The following is a 16,898-nucleotide window of genomic DNA, read 5'->3' as shown; positions in this document are numbered from 1 at the left end:
CGCTATTATTGTAAGTTTAATGATTAACTAACCAAAGCGTTATATAAAATCAAGTCGAGACAAAGTGTTTACTGCTGATGATAAACTTGTTAAAATGGCGCAATTTTTGATGATTATAATAAAGGTCGTAACTGTATTGCAACTTTAAAACCTTAAGTCAATATTATAATGCAAAGTAAAAGGTATTAGTCCAAAGTCTTAATTTTATTTTAATATTAAAACCACCAATATTTGAAATTGTTTGCTTTATTTATATATAGAGAAAATGTATAAGTCGGTTGATTAGGTCTGTCTTTCAAATAAATTTGATAGATCTATTTTTTAAAGTTAAATACTTTTTTAAACGCTTCGGAGGTGTTGATCATTAAAAATGTTTTTTTGGGTGTATAACGCTTGGTCTAGGTTTTAATTAAGTTTTGCCGTTATTACTTATTTGTTGTACAAAGAGCTGATGGTCCTATGTACGATAATGCAGTCAGTATCTTTGCAATATCTCTCAGGTAATAATATACGCTAAATTAAAAAAAAAAATCTGCATCACGCTTGAACTAAATTACATATTAGAGTTTAAAAGGTTGCATGGATTAGGAATGAAATAGATTAATGCGGCTCAATTGACAATTTCCTGCGATTTTATTATATGAAAATAAAAGAAGATTAATTTTGTTTAACCAATATTAGACCACATTCACTATTAATACTTCCCTCGTTTAAGTGTTATTGACGAAGAAGAATTTTAATAATTCTATGTAGTGTTGTGCCCAAAGCTTATTAACATGCTTGCCATTGTTAAAAAGTCAATTATATACAAACCGACCATATTCTAATGTTGATTGTGTTCGTTGAGTTAATATTGCTTAATTTAATAAAATCAAGCGTATTAAAAACTGAAAAAGTATGCAGTAGAATAATATAACTAAAAAACTGTAAATATATATATTTAGCAGAAAAATACCTAAAATTTAAATCTCTTCTACTTAATTATTTTTGGTAATTTTTAATTTTTGTTTGTTTAGATAAAGATAAATTAAAGCGTATTACTAGTATTTTACATTATTATTACCAATTAAAAATTGTCAAGATGTAATTACTTTATCCATAAGAGAATAAGTACTATGCGGGGACGCGGAATTTGAGGGAATGGAAAATGAAGGAACGGAAATTGAAAGAACGGAAAATGAAGGAACCGGAAAATGAAGGAACGGAAAATGAAGGAACCGGAAAATGAAGGAACGGAAAATGAAGGAACCGGAAAATGAAGGAACGGAAAATGAAGGAACCGGAAAATAAAGGAACGAAAATTAAAGGAAAGTGAAAAAAGGGGAGGCGGAATCTTAAAAAAATAAAACGCGGAAATTCCGTTGACTGTTTATTTGTATTTAAGTCAATATTATTTTAGAAATAAACGGGCATTTTATAGAAGAGAGTTAGGGTATGCTGGGGTAATAAAAATTAACTCATTATCGCTCATCAGTTGTCGAATAAATGACAGTAATCCTAAATAAACAGTCAACGGTATTTCCGCGTTTTAGCATTTAAGATTCCGCCCTCTCCTTTTTTGCTTTCCTTTATTTTCCGGTTCCTTCATTTTCCGTTTCCTTCATTTTCCGTTCCTTCATTTTCCGGTTCCTTCATTTTCTGTTCCTTCATTTTCCGGTTCCTTCATTTTCCGTTTCTTCATTTTTCGGTTCCTTCATTTTCCGTTCCTTCATTTTCCGTTCCTTCAATTTCCATTCCCTCATTTTCAGTCGACCCGTACTATGCTGTTAAAGGTGCTAAAATTATAAATGTCATTAGGTGGCACTAAGAAACCACTTTTATAAGCGTTGAGCTACATGTGAATATAATTATCCGGCAGTACGGTATACTGTCCAGAAGACTACCAGTTTAAAGGCGTCGGGTTTGAGCTGCCCCAGAGTCACATTATTTATCATTAAGCATGATGCATACATATATCTCAAAAATGTCACAGTAGCAATCTTTTTCAATGAAATACAATGCCAAAAAAACAAATAATTTTTAACTAAAGGTAATGCAGAAAAACGAAAATTGTTATTGATTTAAAACCTTATTCCGTGAGTAATAGTTTTGATTTCTTTTTATTGAAAAGTGGGACAACTTTTACAGTTTACGCATTTATTTGTTTATATCTCTAAAATGGTTCTAACATTATATTTGTGGGTTAGCAACAAGTAAACTTAAAAGACATGCATTATTAGAAAAAAACAAGTGTATTTTTATATTCTAAGTTAATTAACAGCATTTGTTTTTTTTAACGAAACGGCAAAGCAAACCCTATTTGAGTTAACACTCTTAATTTTAAGACACTTAAACCATTCACCTATACGCTCACTAAACGCCTCCAATGCGTCATACCGTAAAATATTTATTCACTGATCCAAATATGTTACAAACCACGTGCTTGTTATTCTTCTTGTCATGAGTGCATGTGGTCACTGATTAACAACACTCTGAAATATAAATATGACGTTTTCTGCTATAAGTAATATCTAACAGCGATTTAGCGTCACATATTTCTCTCAGTAAAAATAAAAACCCCTAACGATTTATTTTTTAGCCGATTACACCAAAGCACTTTGGTGAGTGTTTTATTTTTGATAGTTATCAGTTTCTAATGAAAATGACAATAACATTGTTAATTATAGGTTGTAAACGAAAGTTGCCGTTTATAAAAAAAATTTCAATCGTAAATATTAAACTACTTAAAAAATAAATAATATACAATTGATTGTTTCTAAAATTTTATAATCGCATCAAAGAAAATAACTAAACAAGAGTAATTGTTTAAATTTAGATAGTTATACATTACTATGATGACGTTATAACTAAACATAGTGAAAATACAATCGTGATGAGGTAGTCGTCTGCGTTTTATCACCTTAATTACCGCTGACGTCAACGCGCCAAACTTTATTGAGAAAGTTCCCATTATTGTTTGCGCAATAATTTAATTTAAACAATTTAGAAAAAATTTCTTTAAACAACAACGGCAATAAAAATATTTATATGTTTACAACACGACTTGTGAGTTTCAAAATATAATATTAACAATGACGAAGCATAATTGGTCAGAAAAACGTTAATTATGTGCTTGTTTATAAACACACAAAATTAATGATAAATAAGTTTTTCTGCGGGCTAAAAAGTGTGTCATATATCTTGATCTGAGTGTAACAGCATAACATCAACCAAAGAGGTTGTGTATGGCGTTACAATTACACCTTGCCATCTATAAAAATAATCTCATTTTTTCCGAAATTTAATTAAATCACTAATTTTGCGTAAGAAATATTAAAAAATTGATACGTACAGTAACGTTTGGTAACTTTTACACTTTAGTGCACGACGTACTAGAACAAACCTACAAACATTTATAAGAATATCATGTTATTTCATATGTGTCTTCTGTGGTTTTCTTTAAGTGGGTGGTCGTATTGGATTTTAACCTTTTCGACAATATTAATATTTCTTGATCTTTATGGTGAAAATGTTCAGTAAGGTTTAATAGCATTAGATTAAGGTAACTTTGATCACGATTGTAACTTAACCGGAGTGCCAAAAATGTATTATGTTGTATTATTAGTATTAAATGCAGACCACCAGCTTTAACAACTGTTCGTTTAGGAGCTTATTCAGGCTTGTTCGGTACAATCAGCCAGTTTGTAGTTAATACAAAATAATAAATGTTATAAATAAACATTATCTTACTATAACAAACTTTACTTTAAGTTGGTTGACCGGACAAAACTAGCATCTTACTGTGAGAACATCCCATAGGAATTTAAATAGAACAAGTGTTGTGTACGTTAAATAAAACGATAAATAAAGGACTTTATTCTTAATTATTCAATTGAAAATAAAGCGTCTGTTTGGCATCCGCGTTTAAGTAATACCTTTCTAATTAATTTGCTTTGTTATTACGGTATATTTAATGTTGATAAAATTATCAATGATTTAAAAACAGATTAAAAAATATTTTTTTTTAATGTTTTATGCATATCTCTTATTATATAAATTTATGTTTTTTAAAATATTCAAACGATTTCGATTCATATTTTATTTATTATATAAATCTATAATTTATTTACGTTTTTTGTCTTAGTTAAAATAAAGTAGTAGTACAACCGACGCCATATACAATAGATAACTTTTTGCCTGTTTACTGTTATTCAGTTGATTGACTTGTTGCTTAGTAATATAAAAAAAAAATTGTCGTATTTAAACGGTTCAACTTCTATGGCTCACTCATCTGTACCGAAACACAACAAATAGTAAATAAGAATGTATTAAATATTATTTCAAAATAATGCCACTCGAATTTTTACACACCTGTATAGAAGTAACACATTTTAAAACTATGCTTTCTATTTAAAAACATGGGACTTGACGAGACAACAGCTGGATAATTCTTGTAAAATCACCATAATTTAGCGACGTGTTATTTAAAACTCGGACAAAAATTTTGTCAGGCGGGAAAATAGTTTTCTCATATTGTAAAAAAGTTCTGAACAAAATTTGTTTGACTTGAATTGAAGCTCGCGTGGCAGATATCAAGTCGATTTTGGCGCCAGAATTATTGTGCTTTAAATTTTCCAGATCCAGAAAAGGAATTTTAAACATGCAAGACAAAAACAACAGGAAACAGGTTGTTCGTAAAAGTTATTTCCTCGGTTTGCAATATTCCGTGTATTGTTAAGGATGTCGTACAATACAATCGAACAGGTCAAAAAATGGCGTAAACAGTCTAACTAGGCGTCTACCCAAATAAAGTTGTTGACCCTCGTGTTAATGTCATCTTCTATGCCAATCCATATATTGCAATATTAGATTTAATAAATCCACAATTGCGTGTTGCGTAATACATTATTATTGTCTTGGAAAATTACTTTGTGGCGATTAAAATTTAAATAAAAGGGTTTACCTAAATATGATAAGTAGATTGATTTCTAATAAAACATGTTATCAATTGGTAATATATCTTGAAATATATTGCAATTGGCAAATGACTCTTTTAATAGCACAAAAATGGTTTCCATAATTTTGGTGAGCATTGTGCTTTTGAAGTAAATGACCCTAAAACCAAGTAATTCTTAAGAGGAAAATTATTTTTGTGGTAAATTACACTTGATGTCGCCCCTGATCCAAAAATGTTAAACTGTTACTCTGTACTACCAAAAAACATTTGTTTTACTAAATAGTTAGTAAAAATGTTAAACAAAACACATTACCAAACTTTTGTTATTTACTTGCTGTAACACAATGCATTTTTTTATGTTGTGGCTTGCAATTTAAAGTATTTTTAAGGTTGACTAGGTTCTTAGCGCCACCTTTATCTAAAGGTTGGATAGCGGTAACGTCAAGTCTGCGAGGCAAAATGAAGCGATTTATCTACACATTCCAGACATACTTGACAGTGTTAATTGTATTTTAATTGTGCACACACTGCTGGTACGAAGGTCGCAAGTAGAACGCACCTTCTAAGCCAAAGCAGGCGTTATTGCACCTGTAAACGTTTTCATTTATTAAGATATAAAACATTTAACTAGCCACGGTTGTAATTAGCCTTGAATCACCCTTTAAGTGCCAAAATTATTTATTTCTAATTAGCTTACTATATATTAACAAAGCCTTTTGAACAGATGCAAATCGTTTTATTTATAAGCCTCTTTAACCAGTTAAAAATTGTTTTTGTGTCAGCTTATACATTTGTTAAGTGCGTAATGTATAGTTGTTATTCAAAATATTTAAATTTAATAATTGTTATATTTTTGTTTAAATAGAAGTAGTCTTATATAGTATACTGAAAAAATGGGTTTATAAATATAAATTTATCTTTTCGGAGAAAGGACTCAAATTATGACATAACGAAGGCACCGGCTGTGTGAATTGATTTTTTTTTATTTAAAGTTATGAATACCAAATAAACACATTTTTTTGTTTTCTAGCTAATTCCTTTTTTGGATAAATTCCCCAAAAACATCTGCCAATCTTCTGTGACGTCACGCACATTCCGAAGCCGAAATAAATACGAAAATCTCCTATTTGTTCGCGTAGCTCTGTCTTTTCTCTCCGATTATCATGACTCTCTTTTTTTTATTACGCACTTCTTCGTAGCCAAGTTTCGAAAATATTTGGTAAGCGATAAATACAGTTCACTGAATTTATGATCATACACTCTTGTTAGACAGTGTCAGCAAAAGCTTGTTAAACCAAATAGAACGACGACGATTGCCAAACGGCGATAGACTATTATTCAGTGAGATATTTCTACCCTTTGTAAGGACATACTAGTTTTTTTGACACTCGACAAAAATTTAGTCAGCAAAATTATCAACTTACTTTTTATATTTCAACGAAACAACATTATGTCAAGTCTTAACGTTTTTACCATTGTTTGCGTCTTGTTAGCCTTTTTTTCAGCGGTAAGTTTAAGTTCATTTTTTGTGTTTTCGTTATAGTATTTTGATAGCAATAATAATAGGTGTAAATCAGAGGGGATAATACATTAGGATTTTTTAAACTGCCCGACCTTGAGCGCATTAGCTTGAATACCAGCCTTATAATGTTAATGAGATATCGGCATGTTGGCCAGTAATGTTTTTTTTCTAATTTACAACCACTGTTGTATTAAGCCATGGTTGTGCACCGTCGCGTCTGCGTTGTTTGCCTATGTCAAAATCGACGATGATTAAATCCCTGATTATTTTAAAATTCAGCGATTATTTCCACGAAGTCTATTTCGAGAAATCCTCGGCCCGAAAAGAAATTAGAAAATATTTACTTGTGTGCCGAGCAAACATTTAAAAAAACGTGTGCTCTGCGATGCGCAATGCTATAAAAATATGTTATAAAATGGATACGTAAATTTCAAAATCTACTTTCGGCGACGTGTCTGAAAATAATTAGCAAAGTCGTATAACTTTGTACCAGTCATTTATATGAATTTCACTTAGTTTAAAATCGCCAGCCTTTTTTTCTGATTCTGTTAAGCGTATGTAAAAATTAAACATTATTTAAGTTTTATAACCAATTTTTTTAACGCGAATAATCGATCGCCTTTAGGCAAACTAACCAAGCTATGTTGCAGTTGCTAAACCAGCTCGTGATTATCTCGCTATAAATAAGCTATTTAACTTCGTCATTTAAGTGCAACAAACTGAATTTTTTAAATTATTTTGTTATAGTATTTAATGACACAGGGTTCAGCAAGGCAGTGTATCGCATCATTCTATTTTCAACGTTTAATTTGTTATCGATACAGTCTTAACGTTTATGGAACGCAAGGTTGAATGGGTATAACTAACCAACCTAGGTATTTTAATGATTTGATTGTATCAAAAGATTGTATTGGGTTAAGGGAATGAAATAATTCCACACAGGCGATTGTAATGTATCCAACCAAGCTTTTCAATGTCTTACTACACTTTAATTGAATTTCGGGAAAGATTCGTGTACTTAAGGATTTTAAAATCTCACAATCGAAAACATTGGCAACGCCATACATAATTGCTTAGTCAAGCCGTTTTCATATGATTTTGAACGAAAAACGTCATTCCTCGTTTGACTGAGGCGTAGTTTCTGTTAGCCGATCATTCGTGTCGCATCAAGAGCGTGTTTTAAAATATAAAAAATGCCGTATTTAATCGCGTGTAGTATGCGTAAGAGGCGACACTGCCTGGCGAGACGTTTACCTATGCCAGACAGGAAATCATATGCGTGTCGTGTGTATCAGGTAAAGGCAAGGATGGATAGGAGGTTAACATACCATGGAAATAAAGTTGTTTGTTTTACGCTGGCATTGTTATCGTTTATATTTTTGCATTAAAATATTTTTTCCTGGAAACCTTTTGCTAAAAATTACCAATACGAAGAAATATTTGTGTTTGCTTTAAACCACAAAAAGATCAGCGAAAGCTGCCCATTCGCATTTCCATTAACAGTCATCGTGGGGGTTAATATATAATGGATTTTAATGGTGGGTTAATATAAATGTTTGGCTTACGCTAGCTTACTACAAGTATCGAATTAAATTTAACAATTTATTAACATTTTTTTTAACTTAATTTTTTACAGGTCTGTGCTTATGGACAGCCACGAGCGATTTCAACTCCTTCACCTGAATGTCGAAGAAAATGCAAATCTTGCCCCCGAACTCCAGTGTGTGCCCCCGGAGTTAGTTTGGTCCCCGACAAATGCGGTTGCTGCAAAATGTGTGCCAAACAAGTTGGCGAGGCATGTAACGATGCCAATAAATGCGACCATTACAAGACCTTGTATTGTAGTTACACAGATGTTGATGAAACGGAAGGAAGATGCGTAGGTAAGTCCCAAATTTAATTAAAATAAGTTTTAGATTTGATTCGTATTTAACTTCATAGTCCATAGGCAATTGTTTTATGTCGACACAAAAGCGAATTTTCTTGTACCAAAATGCTAATTATGTTCGAGTAGCGTAAACAAGTTTTCGCAAGGTACTATTGGCACTAAACAACTGTAAACTAGCTATGTTGAAGATATAATAATTAAAATATCAAATTGCAATTGCGATGGTTTTAAAACGTTTTAAAACGTTTATATGTTCTGCTTCGTGTTCATGAAAATTCCATTACAAATTCCTTGTCTGGCTAAAAAGAAAAAGTCTGGGTGCCTAAAACAGAGAAGCCCTTTGTTGGGTGTAGGTGTCATTTAACAACACACATGATTCTCTAAAAAGAAATTGAACCAATTCACCGACAAAACCAACTTGTTTTGGCTGGAAACAAGCTAAAATGGAATCTGATATTTTACAACACGACGATTTCGTTTCAAACGTGGCTATAGCTTACCACAATAAAAGTTTTAACATTAAAATGTATTTTGTTTTAGCAAAACGCGGGCGGTCCTGCTTTTCTAGTGGAAAAACTTACATCTCCGGTGAATCATTTGACATTGGTTGCAAAATCCAGTGTACTTGCATTGACGGCTCTTTAGGATGCTCACCCAAGTGCCCAGTTACAATAACCGCACCAGATGCAAAGGTATGTTGGCTAAGTTGTCATTTATTCCATGCCCTATCTACGTTTGCTACATAACAAATATTTTAAATGTAACTTTGTTTTAATTTGCAGAAATGCCTTCACCCAAGGCTTGTCTTAAAACCTGGCAAGTGTTGCGAAGAGTGGGTGTGCGCGGATAAAAGTATGAACAACACAACAACGGGCAGGCACCCTTCTTCTTTCATTTCAGAGCGTCGCCGTCAATTTAACCGACCACGTGTGTTTGCCGCAGGTAAGTTTTTAAATCAGAATCTTGTCAACAAGTTTCGCTTACTTTCAATTACTTATATAAAAGATGGGTGAATCACAGCTATACGGTCACGTGGATAATCGATCGTACAAACTTAAGTAAAAATTGGATTGAGTAAAATTGTGACACCGTAGAGGACACGCCCGCGTTTTCATCGTACACCAAAATTTCAAGCAATCATGCATATCATAACAAGTATTCCAGTCACGATTATAGAACAGCAATCAAGTTTCCTTTAGTTTAAAACTATTTCTAAATAACGGAATTTTTTAACGTTCATGTTGTGCTAATCTAGTCAATACGTTTCATGCTGATTAACAAAATGATACGAAGTATTACTACACGGTTACGCAGGAGACGAGATAAGCTAATTTACATCACAAACAATTTAATCTAGATGCGCCATTATCTCCATAAATGGTATGATTTTGTACACCAGTTAAGGTTTTTTACACAACCAGGGTATTACCCAAATTTTTCGAAATTCTTGCGCGCTAAGATTAGCCTTGATTAACACAGACACGCGGCATTTATTGACCCGAGGCGAAAATTGAAATTCCATTTCCATTATGAACTACTTTAATCTTAACTCATATTTAAATTACAAAATGCGCCTAGTCCTCCTATAATAAAATGTATCATTATTTTTAGCCAAACGAGTACAGGCCATTGCAATTACTGTCCGCGAAAAGGACAGATGTAACATCCAAACAACTGAATGGTCCCCTTGTTCAAAAACATGTGGATGGGGTGTGTCGGAACGCGTTACTACCAACAATCGCGCCTGTAAACTTAAGAAGCAAACTCGACTTTGCCAACTCAGGCCTTGCAAACAAGATTACCTTCGATCTATAAAGGTAAGTTCGCGCACCAATTTTTTACTTGTTAGAGAAAAGCTTTTAAATAAACTACGTGCTTTTTGTAATTATGTGTAAGCGACTTTGACTGGTATTAATCTTTAATATATTTTTACAGCCTGGTAAACGATGTGTGCGAACTGTCAAATCACCACGACGTGTTCGGTTCTCTTTCTCTGGTTGCCACAGCAAAGTCTACACTCCAAAATATTGTGGACAATGTACCGACGGTCGTTGCTGTGCGCCTAAACAAACCACTACTCGATCTGTGAAGTTCACCTGCGATGGTGGATTTAAATTCAAAAAAGCCATGATGGTGATCAAATCTTGCGAATGCAATCGCAAATGTGCAAGCTCCGAAAACGACATTTTCTTTAGCTATAGAAAAATGGGGGGTGATACATGGCAGGAGTGAAGTCCTACTATAGATATTAGAACACCAAAATGGGCAAAAACGCCCGTGCTGCTCATACTGCCGAATGAAGGATGGAGAACACTCGATTCTAATTTATTTTAGATGGGACGTAGACATGCGTGGCATTATGCTGCCATTGTGATTGTCGTAGTTAGAGCCCATCAAGCTCTTTGCCTACCCCACTGTTCTTCCATGTGCAATGATAACGTGTACACGTTTAAACGACAACCTTAAATGGGTTGAAAACAAGACTCGAAATTTAGCGGGCCTGTATTGATTTTGTCTGAAGTGGATTGTTACATCTTGGATAACACATTCTAAATCGAATCCACTAATACGCTAAGAATAAAACTTATTGTCATTTCTTCAAACGGTGTGCAAACTCTATAACACCACATTTGTTTTTTTATCTTGGTTTTATTGCTATATGTATCTTGCCACCATGTGTTAACATAAACCACCAAATTTACATGTAAATTTTTAAAAATGTAAACAAAATTATGGTATCTTTGTGGTTCTGACTAGTTAACATACTTTATCAATTAGGCGTTGGTAAATGTACAATTACCAGACCAAATATTGTTTTGTTGTTTATTGCCTTTATTTAGTTTTTTGGTCGATTTGAAGTTTGCCTTATTTACCCTTGTGACAACACCGTCTGTTAATATTTTAACAAGGTGATTCTTTAACGTTTAAATCGCTTTTTGTTTTTTTTTCTATAGTTTTTAGATCTTTGTTACTATACCATCCGCTTTCATGTAAATGGAAGTTGGAGGCAAAATTTATAGTTTTTTTATGCGAGACGCTTCGTACGCTAACTGGCTAACTTCGTAGCATTTTACAATGCTTACATTGGTTTTAGCTTTGCTTAGTATGCGGCGAAAAAATTTTTTTTATTGTTTACCCTTTGGCAATGTTAATGGAATAGTTAACATGTCGTTCAGATAAAAATGAATTGTAAATATAAAAAGTAAACAAATAACAAGACCTTGAGAGAACGCACACATTCTTATTGATTTTTCTTATCTTTTTTTACTGATTTTATTATTTATAACCGTTTGTAATTTATTTTTACTACTTTTGGCTATACAGTTTAAATTATTTTTATAAAAAAATAAGTAAAATATTTGTTGTAAAATGTTGAAATAAATATTTACACATTCATATTTATGTTTGCTATTTAAAATGGTTAAGCGTTGATAAAAAAGCATTGAAAAACGTTTAGTTTGAAAGCAAAAAAGCAGTACTGCTTATATATTTGTAAATAATTTGCCTTTCTTTAATTAACCATGTTAAAGTAATAAAGGGAGCAACATTTATCATTATATTTTAATTACAGTGCGTTGGTGTCATTGTGCAAAATTTCAAAACAAAATTATTTTAAAATGTTTAAAATATCAATCTTTAAATTTTTCAATCAACGAACAAGTAATTTAATACACTTAACAAACAAAAATTAATTCTTTAACCCAGTTCTAAGTTGTTGATATCACAATATACGTTAGACAAAGTTTTGAATGCCTAAAATTGATTTTGATTTTGAATAAATAAACAAGCATTTAAACATAATAAACAAACAAAATTATTTATTAAATATGTATTTTAATTACTAATATGATAAAATACATTATACTAAATTTTAAATGCTCAATTTCAAACTTCAATTTTTAATAAACAAACAAGAATTTAAATATAATAAACAAACAAAAATTAAATTTTCAATCCATTTTCGAGTTATTAATATTATGATATATAACTGACCAAAATTTGAAAACCCAGTAACGATCTTTAAATTTTAATAAATAAACAAGCAATTAGTAATAAGTGATAATTTAATTATGAAAAACGGAGGATTGGAACACAATATTATTATAAACAACATACTAAAATTTTAGAACTTTATATATACAAGATCAAAAGTTATTTTGAATCAAAATTCGGATAAGTAAGATTATAAAAATAGTACTGACAATAACAATATGTTTCTAAATCTAAGATTTCGAACCATAATAACCTGAACCCAATAAAAACTTTTTGGCGACTGTTAAACATGATATAAAAGGGTATATTTATGAGTTTGACCGTGTACCATAACTATAAATATATATTTTAAAGGGGACTTGATTATGGTTCGAAATCTTAGATTTCGAAACATATTGTTATTGCCATTATTATTATGAATCTTTTCCAGTGTCTTATAAGCTGTAAATTTTGAGTTAACATAACTTTTGGTTGTGAACATTTACAGTTTTGAAATTTTAGTATGTTGTTTATTATCAGATTGTGTTTTCATTCTCCTATTTACAACATTTAATTATCACTAATTACTGATTAATAAGTGTTTATTTATTAAAATTTAAAGATTGTTATTTAGTTTTTAAATCTTGGCCATTTGTATATCATGATATTGGTAACTCAAAAATGAATTAAAATTTTAATTGTTATCACTAATTACTAATTAATAGGTGTTTATTTATTAAAATTAAAATTTTGTTATTTATTTTTAAATCTTGGCCATTTGTATATCATGATATTGGTAACTCAAAAATAAATTAAAATTTTAATTTTTTTCACTAAATACTAATTAATAGGTGTTTATTATTATTAAAATTTAAAGATTGTTATATATTTTTTAAACTTTGGTCATTTGTATATCATGATATTGGTATCTCAAAAATGAATTAAAATTTTAATTTTTATCACTAATTACTAATTAATAGGTGTTTATTTATTTAAATTTAAAAATTGTTATTTATTTTCTAAATCTTGGCTATTTGTATATCATGATATAAGTAACTCAAAATAGATAAAAAATTAAATTTTTGTTTGTTTATTATATTTAAATTATTGTATATTTTTTCTTTAAATTTAAAGTTCGACATTAAGTATTCAAAATTTAATATAATGTATTTTATAATATAAGTAGTTAAAAAACATATTTGAAAAATAATTTTTGTTTATTTATCATATGTAAATGCTTGTTTATTTATTAAAAATCAAAAATCAATTTTAGGAATTTAAAATTTAGCATAATGTGTATCCTGGTATTAACAACTTAAAACTCGGTTAAAATATTAAATTCTGTTTCTATAATATATTTAAATGCTTGTTTTTTTTATTAAAAATCAAAGATATGTAATATTCTTAGTAAATTTTTACGCATATCTTTTTTTATTTATTAAAATTTATGCTAAACATAATCAAATAAATTCGAACCATATTTTATTTATCAAATAAATCTAGTTATTTTTATTATTATTATTGTTTTTATTCTTACTAGTCCGAATTTTGGTTTAAAATAACTTTTGTTCTAGTACTTTAAAAGTTTTGAAATTTTGGTATGTTGTTTGTCCGTATAAAGTTTTCTGATCCTCCTATTTTCAAAGTTGAATTATCACTAATTACTAATTAATAGGTGTTTGTTTTTTAAAATTTAAAGATCGTTATCAGGTTTTTAAATTTTGGTCAGTTATATATTAGGATATTTAAAACTTAAAAATGGATTGAAAATTTTACTATTATTAAATTAATGTGATTTTCAATTATTTTACCCCATTGTTAAATTCAACTATTTAAAGCAATCAAAAAAGTGACGAAAGTTAAAACAATAAAATCATTTCTCCGATTATGATTACAAAGCAACACACGCGTTGCCAAATAGAAAAAGAATAAAGCTGTTTGGTTCCGGCTGCGGCCATACATTTTATGTGTCATAGAGTTTGTAATGAATACGCAATTGAATTAGAAATGAATTGACAAACATGAAATCAGATATCGTAGACTTAGGGCAAAACAAATAAGCACTGAAACTACATACCCCTGAGACGATATAGCTGGTAGTACTCCCTCAGTCAAAGTGACGCTAAATGGGTCGTCGCGAGCGAAGCGATATCTCATAATTTTATTTTTGTTTGCGAGTCGCTTTCAAGGAAGCTTACTAATTGCAAGCTAACGACGGTCTTACATAACAAAGAAAGTGAAATGGGAGGGCGCGGTGTATAATTTCTCTGTCGACAAGCAACGAAAAAAGGGTTACACGCAGTAGTGTCTATCCATTAACAACTTCATTGTCGGCGAAAGTTTATTGTAGAACAATTAGACTCGCGTGTGCCTGTAAGTGCTTCCGCAGCATTCAATACCTTTCCGTGACGAACGTATAAAAGCATATGGACACTCTTTACTAAGAAAATCCTTTGTAAACAAGCCACAATGTTGGATAGGGTGTCCTTTAAGTAGCTTGTCCCACGTCGCTACACAAAATAAAACATTTACAAATTACCTAGAAGTTGTCTTTTGTGGTGTACCTTAAGTCACTAATAAACAAAAATTAAACCTCTTTTAAAAGTATTTTGAAATACAGTCCATAAATAAAACTGGTAAAAAACCTTTTTTTGTATAAATCCACATCAAGAGAGTTTTTAAAACATAATACGCGGAAGAGTAAATATCAGTAAAATATCAAAAATGCACCTTACCTTTACATTTATTTTACAAATTAATGCTATCTTGAGACTATTATTTAATTGTTTACATACACAAAAATCTCAACATTTCTGCTCTAGCAAGAAAAGATGTTTCTTTATCCAGGAATGTTTGTATATATTTTATTGTGATATAGCTATGTAAATGATATTTTTTATCGCAAAAATATTTGGCTGATGAGAAGGCATGTTTAGTATTTTTCTTATAATAAAGATAAGGCATATGCAATATCAAAAGAATACAATTATTACAGAATACCACCAAAAAATGTCAAATATAGATTTTTAAGTAGTGGAAAACTCCTTGAACCGCGCTAAGTTTAATTAGCTCCGGAGCCCCCTGGTATGACAACTACAAAACACCGAGGGATTTTATTCTAGTTTTTGAAAGCGAACAGGCCCAAAAAAATTGCAAACTTTAAGCCTTTTTTATGTGCCCCTTTTCTGTTTATTTTCTAAATCTCTTACGTTTTCTAAATCTTCAATACTTGGCAAGTTAAAAAAGTATTAAATAAGCTAAAAAATTAAAAACTTTGTGGACGTTGAATTGTAAAGAGAAGCTTGTTTTTAGAATGTTCTCACATATATTTATCCTATTTGTGCTAGATTACATAACGGCAACAGATCCGCACGTCAATTTATGTTATGTCAATAGAAAACGCCGCTTTGTCTATGTTTAAACGTAAACATTATTCGTCTCTGTGTGGGCTTTTGTTATAATGTTCTTTGGTCTATTATAAAAGTTTATTAAAAATGGCCTTTTAAGCCAAAGGGCTAAATTTTTCCGCGTTTAGCTTCCAAAAATTAAAAAAATATATTAAATATTGATATTAAATCGAGTAAAAGTTGAATAGCGTACTTAAGTTTATTCTTCTTATTATCTACTTCAGGTAATATGTAACCTCGTATTCCTTAATTACGTATTACAAAGATGAAACACTACTCTACCTAACAGCTGTTATTCAATAAACGTTTGTAAAGGTATTTGTCATTTAAAAACAATTTCCAGTGACCAGTCTTTGTTTAACAAACATAAAACATTATTTAAAAACAAGTATCATGAGCTAAGTATGCTGATTTACAATACAAAAAAGGATTTTCTTTGAAATTATATAAAAAGTTTTTAAAATTAGTTCTGAATTTTTAATGAGTTTGTTATTTTAAATATAATATTAATGTGTTTTTTCAATACAACGACAAACGCTGTAATAAAATTCTAAAAGTAAATGCTATTAACAAGGTACGACTTTAAAAAGTCATGAAATGTTTCAATCTATTTTTTATTGTTTTAGTTTTACCACAAAGTCATGTTTTAAGGTTACGGGGGTGACAAATGTCGAGTCAAAAAACATGTTCCTGATAAAAATTTATTACAACGTTTCAAGACCACCAATATTTCATTAAATGATTAAAAAATGTAAAATACTTTTATGTTATTGTTAGCACTTTTTCGTAAAACTTATTTATAAACCCGGTTCATTTCTAAAAACAATAAAAATTTTTTTTTCCAAATGAAATAATTATTATTAAAAGCAATGCCGATCAGTGCTAGGCTAGACAAAAATAAGACTTTTATAGTGGAATATAGTAATGTGTTGAGTTTTACGATTTCCCGATTTTACGTTTGTTCATACAAAGGTTACAAAAGTAAAATGGCAATAACAAAATTGTTAATCATTCGTGATTAATTAAAATGACCAACGCTATTTATCAGAGCAGCGGAAATGGTAAGCATAGAATTGCGGTCCCCGGCATCAGTTGACCTACTGATCAACGCTGTTTCCTACGGACGATTGGTTTAATCAAATAATAACAAATGCGAAGCAAAGTTGTATCAGC

At 30.4% G+C, this 16,898-nt stretch overlaps 1 protein-coding gene across 2 annotated transcripts; it reads left to right on the top strand.

The window, feature by feature from the left end:
• Window positions 1–6,181: 6,181 nt before the first annotated feature.
• LOC145756314 (CCN family member 2-like) lies at window positions 6,182–11,742 on the top strand. 2 transcript variants are annotated; one of them, XM_082572358.1, is made up of 6 exons: window positions 6,182–6,443; window positions 8,095–8,341; window positions 8,887–9,038; window positions 9,129–9,288; window positions 9,958–10,163; window positions 10,282–11,742. In XM_082572358.1, the coding sequence occupies exons 1-6, from the start codon at window positions 6,387–6,389 to the stop codon at window positions 10,576–10,578; spliced, it is 1,119 nt and encodes a 372-aa protein (XP_082428484.1). In that variant the 5' UTR covers window positions 6,182–6,386; the 3' UTR covers window positions 10,579–11,742. The 2 variants fall into 2 exon arrangements, with proteins under 2 accessions (XP_082428484.1, XP_082428485.1); XM_082572359.1 differs by lacking the exon at window positions 6,182–6,443 and adding an exon at window positions 6,459–7,996.
• Window positions 11,743–16,898: the final 5,156 nt, after the last annotated feature.

The sequence above is a fragment of the Corella eumyota genome, chromosome 1 (genome assembly GCF_963082875.1).
Source record: "Corella eumyota chromosome 1, kaCorEumy4.1, whole genome shotgun sequence".
Classification (NCBI taxonomy): Eukaryota; Metazoa; Chordata; class Ascidiacea; order Phlebobranchia; family Corellidae; genus Corella; species Corella eumyota.
This window is presented reverse-complemented; position numbering and strand designations above follow the sequence as displayed.

Bases quoted from the DNA above. Each gene is read 5' to 3' on its own strand.
- LOC145756314 (XM_082572358.1), top strand. From the start codon at position 6,387: ATGTCAAGTCTTAACGTTTTTACCATTGTTTGCGTCTTGTTAGCCTTT. The intron at 6,444-8,094 runs GTAAGTTTAAGT...AATTTTTTACAG, and splicing joins TGTTAGCCTTTTTTTCAGCG to GTCTGTGCTTATGGACAGCC. The intron at 9,039-9,128 runs GTATGTTGGCTA...TTTAATTTGCAG, and splicing joins TAACCGCACCAGATGCAAAG to AAATGCCTTCACCCAAGGCT.